Source organism: Pinus tabuliformis, chromosome 5_1 (assembly GCF_031772625.1).
Source record: "Pinus tabuliformis cultivar Carrire ecotype Pingquan chromosome 5_1, CPIR1, whole genome shotgun sequence".
Lineage (NCBI taxonomy): Eukaryota > Viridiplantae > Streptophyta > Pinopsida > Pinales > Pinaceae > Pinus > Pinus tabuliformis.
Genome location: NC_142305.1, coordinates 754,527,647 through 754,546,896, shown reverse-complemented (window position 1 = coordinate 754,546,896; position 19,250 = coordinate 754,527,647). Strand labels below are relative to the sequence as shown.

General features: G+C 38.9%; 1 protein-coding gene across 5 annotated transcripts in view; it reads left to right on the top strand.

Moving 5' to 3' along the window:
* The window catches only part of LOC149167138 (MATE efflux family protein), a 327,697-nt gene that overhangs the window by 164,461 nt on the left and 143,986 nt on the right, over positions 1 to 19,250 (top strand). For all 5 annotated transcript variants that reach the window (XR_016260910.1, XM_089432878.1, XM_089432874.1 and 2 more), the window contains one exon: positions 16,598 to 16,761. Coding sequence is in view for 4 of the 5 variants with exons in the window: in XM_089432878.1 (XP_089289004.1) it covers positions 16,598 to 16,761 (164 nt within the window). In the remaining variant the exon portion in view is untranslated. The remainder of the gene's footprint in view (positions 1 to 16,597; positions 16,762 to 19,250) is intronic.

The following is a 19,250-nucleotide window of genomic DNA, read 5'->3' as shown; positions in this document are numbered from 1 at the left end:
TACACCTATGGTCACCAATCTAACGAAGATAAATGCTTCAGAGTCAAATTTGGTGGATCCCACTTTGTATAGGCAATTGATTGGTTCATTGATTTATTTGGTCAACACTAGGCCAAATATATGCTTTGTTGTGAATACCATGAGCCAGTTTATGGTGGAGTCGAGGAGGGTGCATTAGGTTGTACTGAAGCATGTGCTTAGATACTTACGAGGTACAATGGAGTATGGGTTGAGATATGCCAGGAGTGTTGAAGTGCAGTTGTAGGGCTATACAAACTTAGATTGGGTTGGGAGTGCAGTGGACAAAAAAAGCGCTTTGGGGTGCTACTTTAGCTTGGGATCAACAATGATTTCATGCTTTAGTAGAAAGCAAAGCTTCGTGGTATTTAGATTAACAGAGGCTGAGTATACAGCAACGAGTTTGGCGAGTTGTGAGGCCATTTGGCTTCACAAGATGCTCACAAAATTGTTTAGTCTTTTGTTGGATCCCATTGTGATAATCAGAGTTGCATCAAACTCTTGGAGAATCCAGTGTTATAGATAGGTCCAAGCATATAGAGATCATATGTACTTCATCAGAGATAGGGTCTAGAGGGGAGTTGTGAAGCTTTAGTACATCTCCACAGATGAGCAGGTTGCAAATATCTTCACCAAGCCCTTGATGGAAGGGAATAGTTTTTTAAAAAGATAAGCCAGGTGGGAGTTTTGATGATTGTAGCTTAGCCAGGTGTTTCTGCTAGGCTAGGTGTCAAGCATGCAAAAGCTATCCAAAGCCTCTTGAGGTACTTGCTTAATTTATTAAGTGACTTTTATGATGCTTTTCTAAGTATAACTTAGGAAAAACACATTGAATAATTAATTAATCAATGTCGGCTATTGGGCTAAGGTTTTCTAAAGAAAAGTGAATTATTCACTTTTGTGAATTAGATTTAATCTATACTGTTGATTTCAAGTGAGGCTTAATATTTAATCCTAGCCATCCATCACTTAGGAGATTAGAGTTAGGGATTTATCTCATTGAGAAATTATTAAAGAAAGCCTAAAGAGAGGAGGATGACACATTGAAAATTGAACATTGAGAAAGTGATTTGCTCAAGTGTAGGTGAGACACTCAAAGATAAGGGGAAGCGAGCATTGCAATAGGGAATTTCAGAGGAAAGCTTGTGTAGGCCCTAGCTGAGTTTGAGTGAGTAGATTAGCATGTAGGCATATGAGGAGAGAGGAAGGCCGAGGTGGAGATTGGGTTTCAGTGGGCCAAGTTCAGTAGGGGTCGAGTTTTCTAGGGGTTGAGTTTTTTTTTCTAGGTGGCAAAATTGCTAGGTTCAATTGTTGTATAAATTATGTATTTCTCTGTGGGCCATTTTCCCTGTAAGGGAGCCCTTATTTATTCTCATTAATAGAAGTGAAGAGAAAATTGGAGCATCTGAAATTTCTGTGCCACACTTTTATTGTTAAAATACTAGTGTATTTTTATTCAACAATTTGATTTTATACTTGTGCTTTGCCACACTTTTATTGTTAAAATACTAGTGTATTTTTATTCAACAATTCAGAAAATTAATATACTTGGTAAAAAATATCATTGTGAATATTAAATTAGATTTGGTATTAGGGAATTTAACAAGGTGCTTTTGCAAATTCTCCTCTAAAAGAAACATGGGCCTAGGGTCGCGGAAAGTAAAAACTTTGGAATTTTGATCATCATAGAGCCTTTGGGGCCTCATTTAGAATCCTTTGAAACTCTTTGCTTTTGGGATTTTATTAAGCTTTGAACCATTCAATAGGATTGAAAACATCGAGACCTTTTACCTTAGAAGTAGTGAAGTCATCGGGGCTTCACGAGTGTTTCCTTTAATACCAAAGTCAAAAGAGTGTTTTGTGGCTCTTGCTAACGTTGAATTTTCAATTGTTTTGGAAAGCCATTGGGGACTTTTGTCAATCCATCTTAGAAAAGTGCCTACTTTCGAACCTTTTAATATGATTAAAGCCTTCGGGGCCTCACAAGCTTTCTCTTTGTAAAAATTCCTACACTCGAAGAAACCCCTACTGTAGCAAATCTGAATCTACTTCACCTACTTGATTTTTAACATACATTAACCAAGTTATTCTTCTGAATACTAAAGCAAATTACTTCTGCAGCCTACACTAATTAAATATTTGATCTCATGAAACAGAAAGCAGAGCAAAGAACAAGATACATAGGACACACTTATTTTTGGACACAATAGTCCCCAGAAAAACCCAATGCGGGAAAACCGGTGCAACAGTTCTAAGGGTTTATTATTGTGCAGGAGAAATATGTGAATACAAATCTTGGATGCTCATCTAGCAATCCTTTACAGAGAAAATACTGGCGGAAAATCTGAGTGAGTTTTACCTCACTTCACCTGGTAGAATTCCGGCTGATCTGACACAAGGTTGGCTAAACCCGACTATTTTTGCGTTGGCCCTGCGTCACCTTCTCTGCCCTCTGCATCAGCTCTCCTGGCTATTCCGACAGTTCCCGACAGTTTCCGCTGTTCCGACAGTTCTAGATTCTGCGTGACATACGACTTTTTTGCTCTGCGCTGGCCCTTCTGGCTCTACATCAGGACTGCATGGGCCCAAACTAGCCTTGCGTCAGCTCTAATGGCTACTGCGCTGCCTCTCTGTTAGTATTCTCCGGAAAGTCCTCCCGGATTCCCACTGCCCATCAGCTGCAAGATCCCCCCAATTGATTTCCCTCCTGAGAATTTCTCACCTCAGAAAATCGATTTCCTCAATCTCTTTGTGTGTGTTTCCAAATGAACCCCAAGCTTCCATTTTATACTTTTCCCGTTGAGTCTTCAACGACCGAGATTAAGTCTCTAATCAACGACTAAGATTAAAACATGACTTGATCCACCTTCTAGATCATTCTCACCCATATTTTGATTAATACCCATTAATATTTTAATTTTCCTAAGTTTAGACTTAGGAACTCCATTAAAAATATTAATTATTTTAATAAAATACAATATGGGTGAGATTTCACCAAACGGTTTTTGGGTTCTTTAGAATTCATGTGCCTTAGCCTCTCCGCCAATTTTCAAGGCTAGAGCACTTCCGATGTTACCAAAAAATAACACTTCCTCTTAGCAAGGAAAGTGCTTTAGCAACAATGTCCACCTGCATGCTGCTCTGTTTCTGAAGAACCTCCTTTCTTCACTGCTGCTGCCACCAACACTGTGCTACTGCTGCTACTTTACTGCTACCCATGGCACTGCCACTGCCACTGCCACTGCTACTGCTGCATCTGTACTACAACTCCCTCTTAAATGCTGCATCTGCTATGCTGCTATCATTATCACTGCTAACACTACATCCGTACTGCAACTCAGTTGCTGAGAGAAGCAACTGAAAAACATCCAAAATTAGTTGAAGTTAACTGTGTTCAGCATAATACAATGAATGTTGGAATTTGACTATTGTTGATTCTGACCCTCTGAATCTTCTACTCTGCTGCTGACTCCTGCACTGTTGCCAACCTTGCTTTGCGCTGATCAGTCTTTGGTCCCTAGCTACTGCATCTATCCTCCAAACAATCCACTGCTTCATCTGACATTAAGTCTATCTCGCTACTGCTGAATCTTGGGCTCTCGTAGCAAGGAATTGATCGAAGAGGTGGACTCCTCAAGGATCCTGCCCACATGTAGTCCTCTTGACTATAGCTCAATATCGCCCCATCTCCCTCCTGGAGATGCGTGGGCACTCATGGCAAACTCATCCTCGTCAATCTTTGCTGAAGTAGCCTTAGGATCATGTTTCTCATCCTTGTTCTTTTTCTTCAAAAGACACTGGGATGCATAGTTGGCCAACTCGCCACAACTGAAACATTTCACCTTCGAAATGTCCTTCTTTCGCTTTGGCTTCTGCTGCCCCTTCGATGCTAGAGTTGTGTTCTCCTCCTCTTCCTCCTCCTTTGTCTTTGTGCCACTCCAGTTGCTGCCACTGAGGTTGATCTTCACTAGGTCTCTCCTTAACTCCTCTTGTTGAAGAGCTGGCCACATCTCCTCCCATGAAGTTAGTTTTTCTCTGCCCAATATGCTTTGGACGAAAACTTGCCATTCATCCAAGACTCCAATCATGGCTATCCTCACCATTGTGGTTGGCTGAGGAGTGGACCCCACTGCAGCAAGCTAGTCTCTAGTGTCCTGAAGATGTTGAAGATAGAGGTTCACCCTTTCTCCTTTCTGCATCAAAGTTCGCTGCAACTTCTGCTCAAAATACATCTTCTGCTGTTTGGAAGAGCCTTCATATAGAGAAGGAAAGGCTTCCCACATCTCTCGGGCTATATCGTTGCCCTGCAAGTGTGAGACCTCATGATCTCGAACTCCATCGAGAATGAGCCTCTTTGCCTTCCCCTTCTCAGCTTGTACTACTTCTTTTGATCGTTGTCAGCAGGAACAACTACAACACAATTGACGTAGGCCTCAAGATCATATTCCCCCAGAACAACTAAGATTCTGGTCTTCCATATGACATAGTTGGAAGCTCCTTCCAACCTGTCCTGATCTCAAAGCCTATGCGATGCCATTTCACCCAACTGTCGAACTGACTCCTCTAGTCACTGCTTAGCACTGCTCAGTTGCTCAGCAAGTGAGAAATTCAAACTTTCTGGCAGAAAGTTCTCTAAGGAGAAAATTACCCTTCTACGTGTCTTCATTCTTTTCCAGCGGATTTTTGCCCTGGCAGAAACTGCGCCCTTCAAGCACTGCGCTGAGGCTTTGCGTCATTCCTTCTGCCTCTGCAAACACACGAACTGGAAATCGTATTTCTTTGCTATCTCACTCAGAGAGAGATTTCCTCGGATTAAGTTCCCGGCAAGGACTGCGCAATCCCTTCAAGGGGATTCGAATTGCTGCCAAGTGCAGCTTTCGGCCTCACTGCTCAACACTGGATTTGCTTTTCTTGTTTCAAAATCAATGCTCTGATACCATGTGAAAATTCCTACACTCGAAGGAACCCCTACTGCAGCAAATCTGAATCTACTTCACCTACTTGATTTTTAACATACATCAACCAAGTTATTCTTTTGAATACTGAAGCAAATTACTTCTGCAACCTACACTAATTAAATATGTGACTTGATGAAATAGAAAATAGAGCAAAGAACAAGATACATAGGACACACTTATTTTTGGACACAATAGTCCTCGGAAAAACCCAAAGTGGGAAAACCGGTGCAACAGTTATGAGGGTTTATTATTATGTAGGAGAAATATCTGAATACAAATCTAGGATGCTCATCTAGTAATCCTTTACAGAGAAAATATTGGTGAAAATCTATGTGAGTTTTACCTCACTTCACCCAGCAAAATTCCGACAAATCTGGTACAAGACTGGCTAACCTTGACTATTTTTGCACTGGCCCTGCATCACCTTCTCTGCCCTTTGTGTCAACTGTCCCGGTTGTTCCAGTAGTTACCGAAAGTTCTGGCAGTTCCTGACAGTTCCGTCTGTTCCGACAGTTTTGGATTCTGCATGACAGGCATCTTTTCTGCTCTGTGCTAGCCCTTCTGGCTTTGCGTCAGGATGGCGTGGGCCCAAACTAGCCCAGTGTCAGCGCTCCCGGCTACTGCGCTGCCTCTCTGCAAGCTCTCTCCGCCTCTCTGTCAGTTTTCTCTGGAAAGTCTTTTTCGTAGATTCTCATTGCTCCTCAGCTGCAAGATCTCCCCAATCGATTCCCCCCTGAGAACTTCTCACCTCAGAAAATCTATTTCCTGAATCTTTTTGTGTGTGTTTCCAAATGTTCCCCAAGCTTCCATTTTATACTTTTCCTGTTGAGTCTTCAACGACTGAGATTAAGTCTCTAATCAACGACTACGATTAAAACATGACTTGATCTGCCTTCTAGATCATTGTCACCCATATTTTGATTAATGCCATTTAATATTTTAATTTCCCTAAGTTTAGACTTAGGAACTCCATTAAAATATTAATTATTTTAATAAAATACAATCCGAGTGGAATTTCACCAAACGGTTTCTAGGTTCTTTAGAACTCATGTGGCTTAGCCTCTCCACCAATTTTCAAGGCTAGAGCACTTTCGATGCTACCAAAAACTAACACTCTTAAGTACTTATTATTTAAAGCCAATGAGATATCTTTGAGGTGGTCACAAATTTTCGACTTTTCACCATACCCCAAATTTGTTGGAGGTCTATGTAAGTTGGCACCCCCCCAGCGCCTGAAAAAGAAAACATTTAAACTAAAACATCACACAAGCCTTTGGGATCTTTGTATTTTTCAAACTTTTGATGGACACCAAAGACCTTGGGATGGTTTTAGTTGTGAACTTTCAATTCCTCTCGATAATTTTACAAGCCCCAAAATTCCCTGAAATGGCTCTTAGGAGTCTTTCAAACTCTTTAATATGAAAATGAAATGACCCTTGAAGAAACAAAGGGGCGCCATTGCACACTTGGATTGCATGCATTCAATGTGCAATTCCTCCATTGATCCTTCAATTCTTCTTCATTCAATTTAAAAGGACCTTTGTTTTATTGCGTGATCATTGCATTAGTTTGGCGTCCAATATATCAATTGAAAATGTGTTGTTTTTTCTCATTGGGGAGAAGATTAGAATTCCCGTTTTCTTGGTCACCTTGGTATCATTGTGCAAAGGTTTCCAAATTTGTCAAGTTTGGAAACTTCACCACCATTAGCACATAAGTTGTGACCACTAGGTAAGTTCTTAACTTCAGATTTCCCTTTCTTTAGCAATGATTCTTATTAATTTGAAAGGTTGATTAATTGCTTTTTGAATGTAATTTTTTCATTTCAACATCTTTTGCATTTAATTGAAATATCTTAAGGCTTGTAGAATTATGTTTTTGATTTCCCTTTCAAAGGAAATGTTAGGTTGGAAAATGCTAGCCACTTCCTTATCAAGGACAAACTTTTATTTTAACTTGAAAATAACGAAGGTTATGTGCAATGAAGAACATTTAAATCGCTGTCCAATTGTTACAGCTAGGAGGTGTGTTGGAATCGACATTATTACTACCTTTATGGCATAAATTAATTCTACATATCCAAAAGGGTTAGGTCAACCAATTGCCACCATTGTTGCTAGGCATTTGGCTACTTTCATGTTACTAAGTGCTTGGTTCAAACCCCCCTAGGTTAGATGCACTAGTATATGTTGACGAGTTTACTAGGTTTGCCATCCATGAATGTAGGGAACCATCCCTTGGGTTTCCTTGCGAGGTTTTCCTTGGAAAAAATTGCTTTTGTATGTGTCGTAAATCTAGTCTGTCTAGTGAGGCATCTCACTCATTGCATGTGTTCGATGTGAAGTTATCATATAAGGACATTGTGCATCACTAAATAATGTCATCTATCTTTGTTCTATAAGTGAATAACCAATTCAAATTGAGGCAAATAACATCAGAAGTTGTTGGGTGAACAAGCAAGGAAGGCATGGCTAGAAGAGTTGTTGCCACCAACCATTAGAACCTCATAAATTGAGTTAACCGTTGGAATTAACTGTGAGGAAGTATATTGAAATTCTAAGCTATGATGAAGTGATGTCACGAATTACTCTGTGTGTGTATATCATTTTTATATATTAGTGGAAAATCCTCGGGAAAACACTTGGGAATTTTCTTGCATTTTGTGGATGGTTCGTGGTATAAACCTATTGGCATTTATTACAACCGTTGTCCTAGTGGGGACATCAAGTGAGGAATGCAATAGAGGAAACTAACATAAGGTATCGACCTTGAGACCTCCATGAAGCTCAAAGCACTCAACCACTCGAGCTAGTCCATTGGGCTACACATATTTAATATAGTTTGTATTATATTCTATGTTCTAAAGGTGACAAGAAAAATAAAAAGAGTCTTAGGTACCATTAAAATCCCAAAGAAAAGGTCTTAGTTCAAGTTTAGTCCCATCAAAAATTGCGTTGAACATCATCACTTTGGAAAAGTGAAAATGAAATTTTAGAATGGGATGATTGATAAAGATGAAGAATTGGATTCTAGTCAAAATAAGGAAGGAGATTTTCTTTATAAGGGTCTTTCAAAGTGTGCATTGATATTATCAAACTTAAAGAGACTATTCAAGGGAAAAACACTGTTGTCATCATTAATCCGATTGAAACCGACAATTATATTAATGTTGAGTGATCCAACTAATTGCAAATCTGGATTGAAGCATAATCAATATTTTAGTCTTTCTTCTTGGAGAAGGAAGTGGATCTTAACAAATCATTGCTACTTTTAGTAATGAAGTTGTTGAAGAGGTTGTTTTATTGTATTCATTGGAGAGATGAGTGGATCTAAGAAAACGATTATTATTTTATTGTAAAAAGAGATGAACTTAGATTCTGTTTAAAGTTTAGCTCTTAGATTTTGTGGAGTTTCCCCTCCTTGTTGCTTAAAGGACACATCTTTCTTGGAGCTCCTTTGAATGTGTGACTATGGTTCTAATCTAAGTCACCTGACATGGGGACACGGGACACGCAGGAAACGAGGATTCGAGTGTCCGACACGGGCACATTGACCCCCCCGGAACAGGGCACGTTAGGACACGTTATATATATATATATATATATATATATTTTTAAAAATTAGATATTTCTTACACAAATTCTCATTCATGATACAAATTCATTGATTCAAACATAGATCTTCATCTAGATGTAAGTTTTAAAAAGTAACATTATGCATACAAATACAATTGTGTCAGATTCATCAATGATCCAATAGGAGAAAGTCAAGAAACTGTAGTGTTCTCATTAAGTCATTAAAATCAAAATGTGTTACATAGGTAGTAGCAATGCCAATGGCAGATAGGAATAACAAATACAAAATTTTCTCATTAAGTCATTAAAATCAAGATGTGTTACATAGGTAGTAGCAATGCCAATGGCAGATGTAAATAGCAAATACAAAATGAAAACAACTACAAGTACGAGGCAATAGGTAGCTCATGAGTCATCAATCATCATCATTAAAATCAACATCACTGTCATCATCATTGTCACCACTACTCTCCTATGATGCATCCTCCTCTTCTGTATCCAATGTCATCTCTGCATCTGCTAGTGTGGAGGACGACCCCTCAACAATATCACCATCATCAAAAGTGACAAGCTCTAGCACTGGCTCATTAGGATCCAAGGTGGCCAATGCCAACTCAACACTGCTGTCCAAACCCATATCATCAGGAAAGACATCCCACATCGTTGTCTTTCCCTTCAACCACTCATCCCTCTGCCTGTAAATAAGACGAAGGTTGGTGTGCATATACACCATTGTCTCTGCCCTGGACTGCTCAAGCTTGCTTTTCTTGACACTATACAACTTCCAATATGTGCTCCAATTCCTTTCGCAACAAGAGGATGAAGTCACTTGAGGGAGGAGCCTCATGGCTAACTGCTGTAGAGGAGGGCTTGTTGCCCCATGAGTTTCCCACCAAGAATAGGGCTTCTTAGCTCCCTGTCTCTAATCACGTCATATCCTGCAAATCGACTAGTGCCAATGGAAAACTCTGCAAAGACATCCTCCACCTCATCAAGGGATGCTCTATCTTGAAAAATCCGCCTCAATGCATCCTTTCTCCCTTGTGAAATTTCACCATCCATATGGGGAGGGAATCTGCAGGAAGGTCCACCATTCAACCACTCATGGCTGTAGTATTTTGGGTTCAATGAGTGAGCCAAACAATGCAAAGGTGTGCAATTCTTGTCCCATCTGCTGACAAGAATATCCTATATGGTGGTGAAGAAGGCCTCTAATGATGTCTCATACTCGGGGCACTCACTCTATAAAATAATGCTCCTCACAGACTCAATCATGGAATCCCATCCCTCATAAACCTCTCCTAGGATGGGTTGGTCTGTATCTACAAATCGTAGCAAAGAAATGATAGGGTCCATGATCTTAATAAGTAGATCTACCCTCTCCCACCAAGCATCATCTAACACTGTGTCCTTCACTCTTTTTGAGGCTGCTTGATCTGTCTTTCTCCAAAAAGACCAAAACTCTGAAATAACCATGGCCCCAAGAGCGGTCTTGACCTTCCTCAACCTCTTCAACATGATGAATGAAGAGGCAAACCATGTATCTGCAATCTTCAACAATGAGATATTGGTGCACCCCTTGTAGATTGTGAGGGCATTTGTATGATTTTGTACGAAGTTGTGGATATGCCGTGCATTCTCAATAATACTTCCAATCCAAAGCACGTCAGAAGCAATAGATTTAAGTGCTAAACTCAAGGAATGGACAATGCAAGGTGTCCAAAATACTTGTGGATATTTAGCTTCCACAATCATGCCAACAACCTTGCAAACAAGTGCGTTATCTGTAATCATTTGCACACAAGAATAAACTCCTACATCTACAATAACTTTAATGAACAACTCACCCATATATTGTGCATCCTTGTATTGTCCAAGTGCATCAACTGATTTCAAGAAAACTAGACCATTCAAGGAAGATACCATGAAGTTGATGAGTGGGTGGCTTGCTAGATCTGTCCATCCATCAGAAACAATACTAACCCTAGATGTTGCCCATGCTGATTTAATAGGCTCAAGCATTTTGTCCACCTCTTTTTTTTGCCTTAGTCAACAATGTGGTTCTAAGCTTTTCTGACCTAGGATCCACATACCTGGATGGAGCCACATACCCTTGAGTTAGAGCTCGACACATATCTATTATCAATAAATAAAGGTGAGCGTACAACATTAAAGAATATGAAGTTCTGATAGAAAAAGAATGCAATGGTGAGATCAAGCTCTTTCCGTTTCTCTTTCTGAAAAATCTTGTCCATTGGACCAAGTGTCACTACCTTTCTTTTTGCTGCTTGTCCCCCACCAAAACTCTCAATTGGAAATTTGTTGTTGCTTTTCCTCAAGAAGGGAAGGGGATCATCGTTCTTGTTTTTTTTAGATGTTGTAGCCACCTTTGCCATACCAACATTGGCCCCTTTTGCCATTTCTTTCTTCTTAGCTAAAGACACCTGTTTACATGCTGCAATTCCACAACCTGGTAAATCCAACAAATGAGATTTCACACGGTAATATGTGCTCATGAAATGATTGTTGCAATAGTTGCATTTCCAAGCAACATTGCCTCCTCCCTTCAACTTGTTGCCTGGCCCTTGCTCTCTTGTGACATACTTCCACAAGGGATATTTGTTTTTTTGAGCTTGCTGTCTTTCTAAATTAATTCTTCCCTCAACATTTGAAGATGCTGTTGCAGCCCCACTTCCAATAGAGGGAACAGTTGCAGACAATGATAAAATTGGAACACGAGGGGCAACTTCAATGGGGACATTATTCCCCTTCCTTTGTCTCTTCCCTGCTGCTCTTGGTTGAACAATGAATGCTGTAAAAAAATAAAGAAAAAATGCGCATGCAAACTGCTGTAATAAAAATGCAAAAAAAATAGAAACAAAATGCACTTACCTGTTGCTTGAATCACCTCCAAAATGCTCCCAAACCCTTTGCTATTCGCTCCCACACACCCACAACAAGAGAGACAAAGAAAAGTGAGGGTGAAATGGCCCAAAACCGGCCTTTATGGGATGCACGGCACGCTAGTCAAGGGGACACGACAGATTCGGTCCCCAAACATGATTGGACATGATCGGGACATGATCAGACACGATCGGAGGACATGTGTCCCACTGAATCGTGTCCGATTCGCCCGATTTGGGACACGCATAGGGTTTAGGACGAATCTCATTTCTTAGGTTCTAACGCTTCTAAATTGTTACTTATGGTTGTAGAGTTGCTAGAACCTGCTTTGGAGGACCAAGAGAGAAGGGTATATATATGCCATTGGAAGAGCTTTATGTGAGGAGATTTCTCCCTCTTTTTCCCTCTGATGTCTTACTCATGAGTGCATGAGTGTATTATCTTTGTGATAGTTCATTGTGTAGGCCACAGCCGCTTAGCAATGTTTAAATGTGACACTTTTAAGGTCCTCCTAGCATTTCTTCACTTCCATTTTCAATGATGTTAAGTTCTTCTTGTGACATGCATATTGTAGTCCATGTAGTCTTAACTTTTTCATGACTTTTCCATCTTGGATTGGCCTTTTGACTGCCTTCACCTTTTGTTGGATTGTTACTAATCTCTTGATCCTTCCAACACTATTTTACATAAAAAACTAAAAAAACATCGTTTTTCTAGAGCTATCTCTTCACATCACCATTGATTGTCATTGACTATAGCTTTAGTAATCCTACTACCTAGGGATACACCCCTTGAGTTGGAGGATTGACAACCTAAAGTGAGAGGATAGGTTGCTTAGGTGACAGTGGTGACTGTCCTAGTAGGTCCTTCTCAAGTTGCAACTTGTGGTTTGGGAATTTTATCATAAGTGCAGGTTGGGGAGGTAAAGAAGGTAGGCTTTGCAAGATGCCAAATTTACATAGGTTAATAGATTTTTCTCCTTTTAGAAAATCAGGGTTGCCTTTAAATTTCCTATGTTGAATATGGATGGTAATTTACTATAGTCTGACAGTAAAGGCACAACTGCAATACTTTTGCATGACAAATCGTTTATGTGTAGTATTTGAGAGAGGATAGATAATTAAGCATGTTTTGTTGGAATATGAGGGGGCTGATTGTGTTTGGGCATGGATCTCTGGTGTTTTCAGCTCTATTTATTGGCCTTCTTTTCATGCAAAGGTAACATTTTAGGAGGTGTTTGGATTGTCAAACAACTTGGAAGAGAACTTTGATTAGCAATCTGCTTTACAACATTACCTTTGGGAAAAAGTGTTGGGCCACCATCAATGATTGCTTCACCCCTCTTCATCTAGGAGAACTTCCAGCTGTCAGTGATGGGTTGGCTGCCTAACTATTCAATTGTAGCGAGAAAACAGTTATGATCTAATAAAATGTAAGGTGTTTCTGAAATGGCAACTTCCAAAATTTCATAAAATGATGATGTTTGAGTATGGAACTTTTTATATACGAAGGGTGCATATTATAGATGTGTTGCCAAGAACTTCTAAGTTTTCATTATTTTAATTGCTCTTTGTTTATCATTTATTAATATTTTATTTTTATAAAGGCTTCTAAGGTGTAAAAGCTACCTATTTTTAGTTTAAGAAATAAATGAATTGAACAAAAGCTTTTACTATCATCCTTGTAAGACCTAACTGGAAATGACAATATTTTTTTGAAAACACAAATTTAGAGATGTCACAACCACTGAAATTGCAGAAATAAAACATAGCAAAATTATGACAGCCACACATAGAAAATAACACAGTGATTTTTGGTCAATGTGACCCTGGAAAAACCCCCTACAACTCTTGGGGAAAACCAGTTTGAGAGGTCTTCTTTATTTCTGAAAATGGTTTTACAAAAAAACTGAAATACGCAGTAAAAATTCCAGCAACCACAAATTACCACTTATTTTGATTTCTGTGTTTGAACTCCACCTCGAAAATCGTGCCAATCAACAAACAACCAAAACATAAATTTTTACAGCAATAAAACAACATTAAATGCTGTACGACCTGCCTCGAAAAATGTGCCCAGAACTTGCTATATGGAATGTACAGACTGTACGGATTTCAGCAGTACAACTGCCTCGAAATACGTGCCCAAATCTATGTCAAATTTTTTTCCCTTGCTGCTGCCCCTCTTCCTCAATTCCTGTGTTGTCCCGACTCCCTTTTCCTTGATTTCTGTGCATTTCTCCTGCTATACAGTTTTGCCTTGGGATGCGTGCCAATAAATGCTTCTGTCCAAATTTATTGAAATGTATTCTTGCTGCTTTCCTTCACTTCCTCACTGCTAAGAAATTTTTCTGCTTGCTCTCTCTTATCTTTCTTTCAAATGCTCATGAAAGAATGAATGATCTTTTCCTCTTCCCTTCTCCTTTTATTCTCTAAATGACCTTTTGGGTTATCTTAAGATCTAATGGCCAAGATTCATTTAGATCTAGAGATGAGAATAAATGTGCATTTAATTCTCACTTTCTATTTTTTAACTCACCCACTTAAATAAAGACCTACTTAGCCTTTTATTTCCATAGTAACTTTTTCACTTTCTAATTCTTCATTGACTTTAATAAAGTCACCTTTAAATTAGAATGTAACTTTACCACTTATAAAGTCACTTTTAAATTAAAATGTAACTTTACGACTTATAAAGTCACTTTTAAATTTAATTGACTTTACCACTTATAAAGTCACTTTAGGAGAAAAGTAAAAAATAAATTTGGACACTTTTCCCTAGGGCAAAGATCAAAGCCTTAGGGAACCACTTGTCCTCTGGTACCCAAATTTTAACACTCTTCCTTCCTTCAAGCCTACAAACATATTTTCACAATGGAGTTTGGTCTGGTTTGGTTTTTGTGTCCTCATCTCCACTCTCCTATTCCTCCTCACCAAGGTACTCCTCCTCTCCAGGGTTTTCATCAAATCCACTAAAGACCACTTCTTCATCCTCTTCATCATGATCAACCCTTTTTCTTCTACTTACAACACCATAATAACAAAAAAAGGAACCAACAACAAGAGAATGCCAAGCCATATAGCCATGATGTTTGAAGTTTTGAGTCTGCAATAAAATGGAGGAATGGGAATGGGAAAGAGAGAAGAGAACATTTTCATTTAGCAATGAACATATTAAAAACACAAATTCTAGGTTAGAATGTAGATCCTACCTCTTTGGTCTTCAATCCAAAGCTCTAATCTCCCTCCTAAGCTCCTCGAGCTCCCTCAATCTCCCTCCTCAACTCAAGCTCTAAGCCTCCAATTCCAAAATCCCTCCTCTCTTGCATACTCACTTTGCAAATGATGAATAATGGGAGGGGAGGAGGGCCTTTTAACTTTTTTCCCCTCTCCTTTCCTGCTCGTCCACCGCCCCTCTACTGCACGACTTTTTTCGCCGGCGGGAGCAAAAATTTAAAGGAGGGAGCGGTAAGGAGCGATTGCTCCCCGATCACTCCCTCCTTTAAATTTTCGCTCCTGGAGCGAAAGGGAGTAGTCGCTCCATGACCGCTCCCTAAATCGCTCCCTGAAAAACAGGATGATTTTTTTTTAAGGGAGTGCGCTCCCAAAATTCACACCAGCAGGGGGCGAATTCAGGAGCGTGCTCCTTATCTGCTCCTGAGTAGAGTGCGCTTCGAGAGTGGATTAGAGGAGGGGGGGTGGGGATGCTCCCCCGCAACCCTGGTTGAGCTTCTAAAATAGCCTTCTGCACTTCAGATCTACTATGATACCATGTGAAAATTCTAGATCTAAATCTGATCTAGAACTTATTGCAATTATCTAGTAATTATCCAACCTATCTTTTTAAAGGTTATTTGTCTCAACAAAATATTTACTGTAAATACTGAATAAAAACACTACTGCAATATTCATTAATTAAAAATTCATAAGAACTAAGAAAACCACACATAAAAATGGACACCGATATTTTGGACAAATGTCCCTGGAAAAACCCCAATGTGGGGAAAACTTGTTTTGCAGATGAGGGTTTTATCATTTCTTCAACAATTCTGTAATTGATAGGAATTACAACTGCTTGTCATGGAATGGCAAAGCTTCGACAAAAATTGATCTTCACTTCTGCAAATGAATTCGACCCTCTGGAAGCAACTCAACACTCTTGTATGACACAATCTCAGCGCACATGTGTAGCTTGGAGGAATTCAGCCTCCATTGACAACTTGCACTGCTGGAGAAAAATCTCAGTCTCCACTGGAAAATCAGCCTCCTTTGGCAATTCAGCCTTTCTCTTGCAAATTGGCGCCTCTTTGGCAAATTGGTCTACTGACAAATCGACCTCCCTTTGGTAATTTGCACAACTGGAGAAAACTCAACCCTTGCAGAACCTCCCTCTTAAACTCAGAAGCTAGAAGTCTCTTGGATGAAGAATATGCTCTGGAAAATTACCTCTTGCTCAATCACTACTGAAACTCTCGCTAGTTTCAAATGCCATGCTATTAATGTGCCTCAATTCATTGATCTCCAAGATGCCCATCGATTTCCTCTTATAATCTCTTGTTGAGAATTCAACGGCCAAGATCTAATCCCGATCGATGACTAAGATCATCTTGACTCTATCAAGTACCTTTTCTAGAAGTCAGTTGAGAGAAATCGACTTGTCTCAATTAACACTGTTTAATTAACTTTTTCCCCTAAGTTATAGTTATAAAAAGCATTAAAAATTGGTTAATAATCTAATTAAGGAATTTTCCCCTTAGAAAAATTTCTTGTGCTTGGAGATATTTTATTCTCTTGTGCTCTTAGCCTCAATGACACCTCCTGAGACTAGAATACCTGTCCGAGCTACAAAATCTAACACATACATATTAGGAGTTTGGCAGTATGGGGATTATTTCAAGATATTAATTGGAAGTGGTAGTCACTACTCCGATTCATTAATGGGCCATATGTAGTGGAGTTAAAACTTAGTGTGAAACTTAAGTATGAGTTATTTTACAAAGGTTATGAATGGGATTAGTGAATAAGTAATCTTTTGAAGCTCAGAGTCATCAGATATTCTATTACTGTTGTTTTTCATCTTTTGAATTGTATTGTGGTTTTACTGGCTGAAGAATGACTTTTTGTTTGTCTGGCTTCTAAATAGGTGGGTTTTTGCTAGGAAGGACTGTAGCTGTGCTTGTGACAATGACATTAGGTACATCGATGGCCGCTAGGCAGGGTCCTATTTTCATGGCTGGCCACCAGATTTGCTTGCAAGTTTGGCTGGCAGTATCTCTTCTTACTGATGCTTTAGCACTTGCTGGACAGGTAAGCAGGAAATGTTTGTGCCAGTTGGAAGTATTATACAAAATATCTTGACCTAGGACAATCATCCTCGGCAGATCAGTTTTGATTCTCTTGGTCCTATAAGTCCTTATTGTCTTTCTGAATATCAAGCGACATTCTTTGCAGGCCCATCTTGTTAGGTTGTAGTGTTTTTTTAAACACCAAATCGGTTCTTTTGTGTAACTAGATGGAAAGGAATATTTGTCCTTGATCAGTTTGTTAATGATGTGCCTAATTTTGGATATTAAGAGATGTTTGTAAAAACTATGCTGGTACCCTAATGCCAGTTTAATGTTTCTAACCAAAAGTCATCATAGTGAAAAAAATCATCATTTTCCCTTATTTGCTTCTGACCATATCATGTCTTTTGTGTGAAGCTTTTATCATTTTTCCTTATTTGCTTCTCACCATATCATGTCTTTTGCACGAATTATTTATTTATAATGAAAAAGGGAAAAAGCAAATCTTAAAGTTTTTTTAAAGTCGTTGGGAATTTATACAAAGTTTGTTTCTATAAAGAAAAGAAAAAGGAATAAAAGTCAGTAAAACTTAAAAGTTAAACTGTCTTGTGACATCAATCAATGGCACGACTATTCCATAAACCTTGATTCCCATGCAGAGGAAGCCCACAGAAATCCTGATGCCCACACATAGGAAGCTTGACATAGCATATGCAAACAAATGAGAGGACAAAAGAATCTGTGAAAAGTAATTGCAGCCTTTCTAATACACGAGGCAGTTCAAACTTGCATCAGGCGACATCAACAAGAATTTGGGCCATAGGGCACATAGAGATTGCCGATGCTCTGGGTTCTACGGTTCAGATGCTGAAGAATAGAAGTCTGGAACCTGCACACAGTAGCTGGAGAAGTGTAGAAACATGTATAGAAGAGAGTTTTTTTTTTGCCTATTATTTGTAGAGTGAATTTGTCATTCAAAAATGTAGAGAGGTCTTTTGTTCCATTTCCGTTACCACTTTATCTATCACCCTCAGTGCAAAGTCTTCACCAGATGAGAAGACAAATGGAACTGGGAAGAGTTGCCATTGTCACCTCGGCACTATCTTCCCCTCTCTTTATGATGACCTTTGAGTACCAGTACCAGGGTTCACTATGCTTTCCTTTCTTATGACTCATGATCAATATATATCTGGTAATAGAATAATTTTTAATTGTTTTTTTTCTTTTTTTTTGTATAAGGGTGATGATGATCTGTTCTGATAAGGCTGGAAATTATCATCAAATAAAGTACAGTAATCAATGTTTAGTTGTCTATGGCTGCTTCACAAACAGTCTTACATTCAGATGTTGAGCAAGCTGTTATGGATGTGTTGACAATGGTCAAGTCTCAATACAGGTTGGCTGTAGGTTCACATTTAGCTCGAAATTCAGACCAAACAAACAAGGTATTCTCCAATATGCAGCTCGATGAAATTTTGGAAATCACAAGCAGATTGTTGAGGATTTGTTGGCAACTTTTTCTATACTTACTGTTCAATATATGGGACAGAATATCAATGATGCTATACAGATTTGAAACAAGTTATGGATCTCTGTTATAAACTGTCATAGAAGTGCTCTTTCACAGATCTGGTTACACTCTGAATATAGTGGCATTTTCAGTGTAAATAAGTCACTACTGACCAGATTTTAGATGTACACTACAGATTTGAAAGAAGTTATGGATCTCCCTTATAAACTGTCATAGAAGTGCTCTTTCACAGATCTGGTTACGCTCTGAATATAGTGGCATTTTCAGTGTAAATAAGTCACTACTGACCAGATTTTAGATGTACACTACAGCTGGTACAAGATGGGCTATTGCGAATATGTTTCCAGCGTAAAGTATACAATTATGAAATATAAATCTGCCTTAAGGATATTATATAATAACAATTTGCCTGACAGATTTATATAAGAAGAACTAAGTCCATCCTCTTCGGATTTACAATATGAAATATAAACAGGCTTAGAAAGACAGATCTGAAGTATGAATGTCAATGAAAAATTCCAAATATGTTGACCCATCGAATAATGCGTTCAAATATAAATTTTTTAATGGTTGCAAAATGGTATCAGTGCCCTATCAAACTCCTTGGGCTTATGGGGTCAAATGTGTGAAAATTTGGATGCCCAAATTTCTACTGCAGCAACTGATTACGTTTCTCCTATTTGTTAATTACTGAACCAAATTATTTACTGTTTCCTACAGTAAACACTGAAACGAATACACTGCAGCCTACACCATTTAAATTATAAGCGGAAACAAGAAACTGAACAAGAAAGAAATACAACACATCTACACAGTTATTTTTGGACAAATGTCCCCGAAAAAACCCAATGCGGGAAAACCGGTGCAACGGTTCTGAGGGTTTTATTATTATGCAGTAGTAATTTCTGAATACAATCTCTGGATGCCTTCCTGGTAATCTAGTTACAGAGAATATCACTGACAGAAAGATAAGTGAGGTT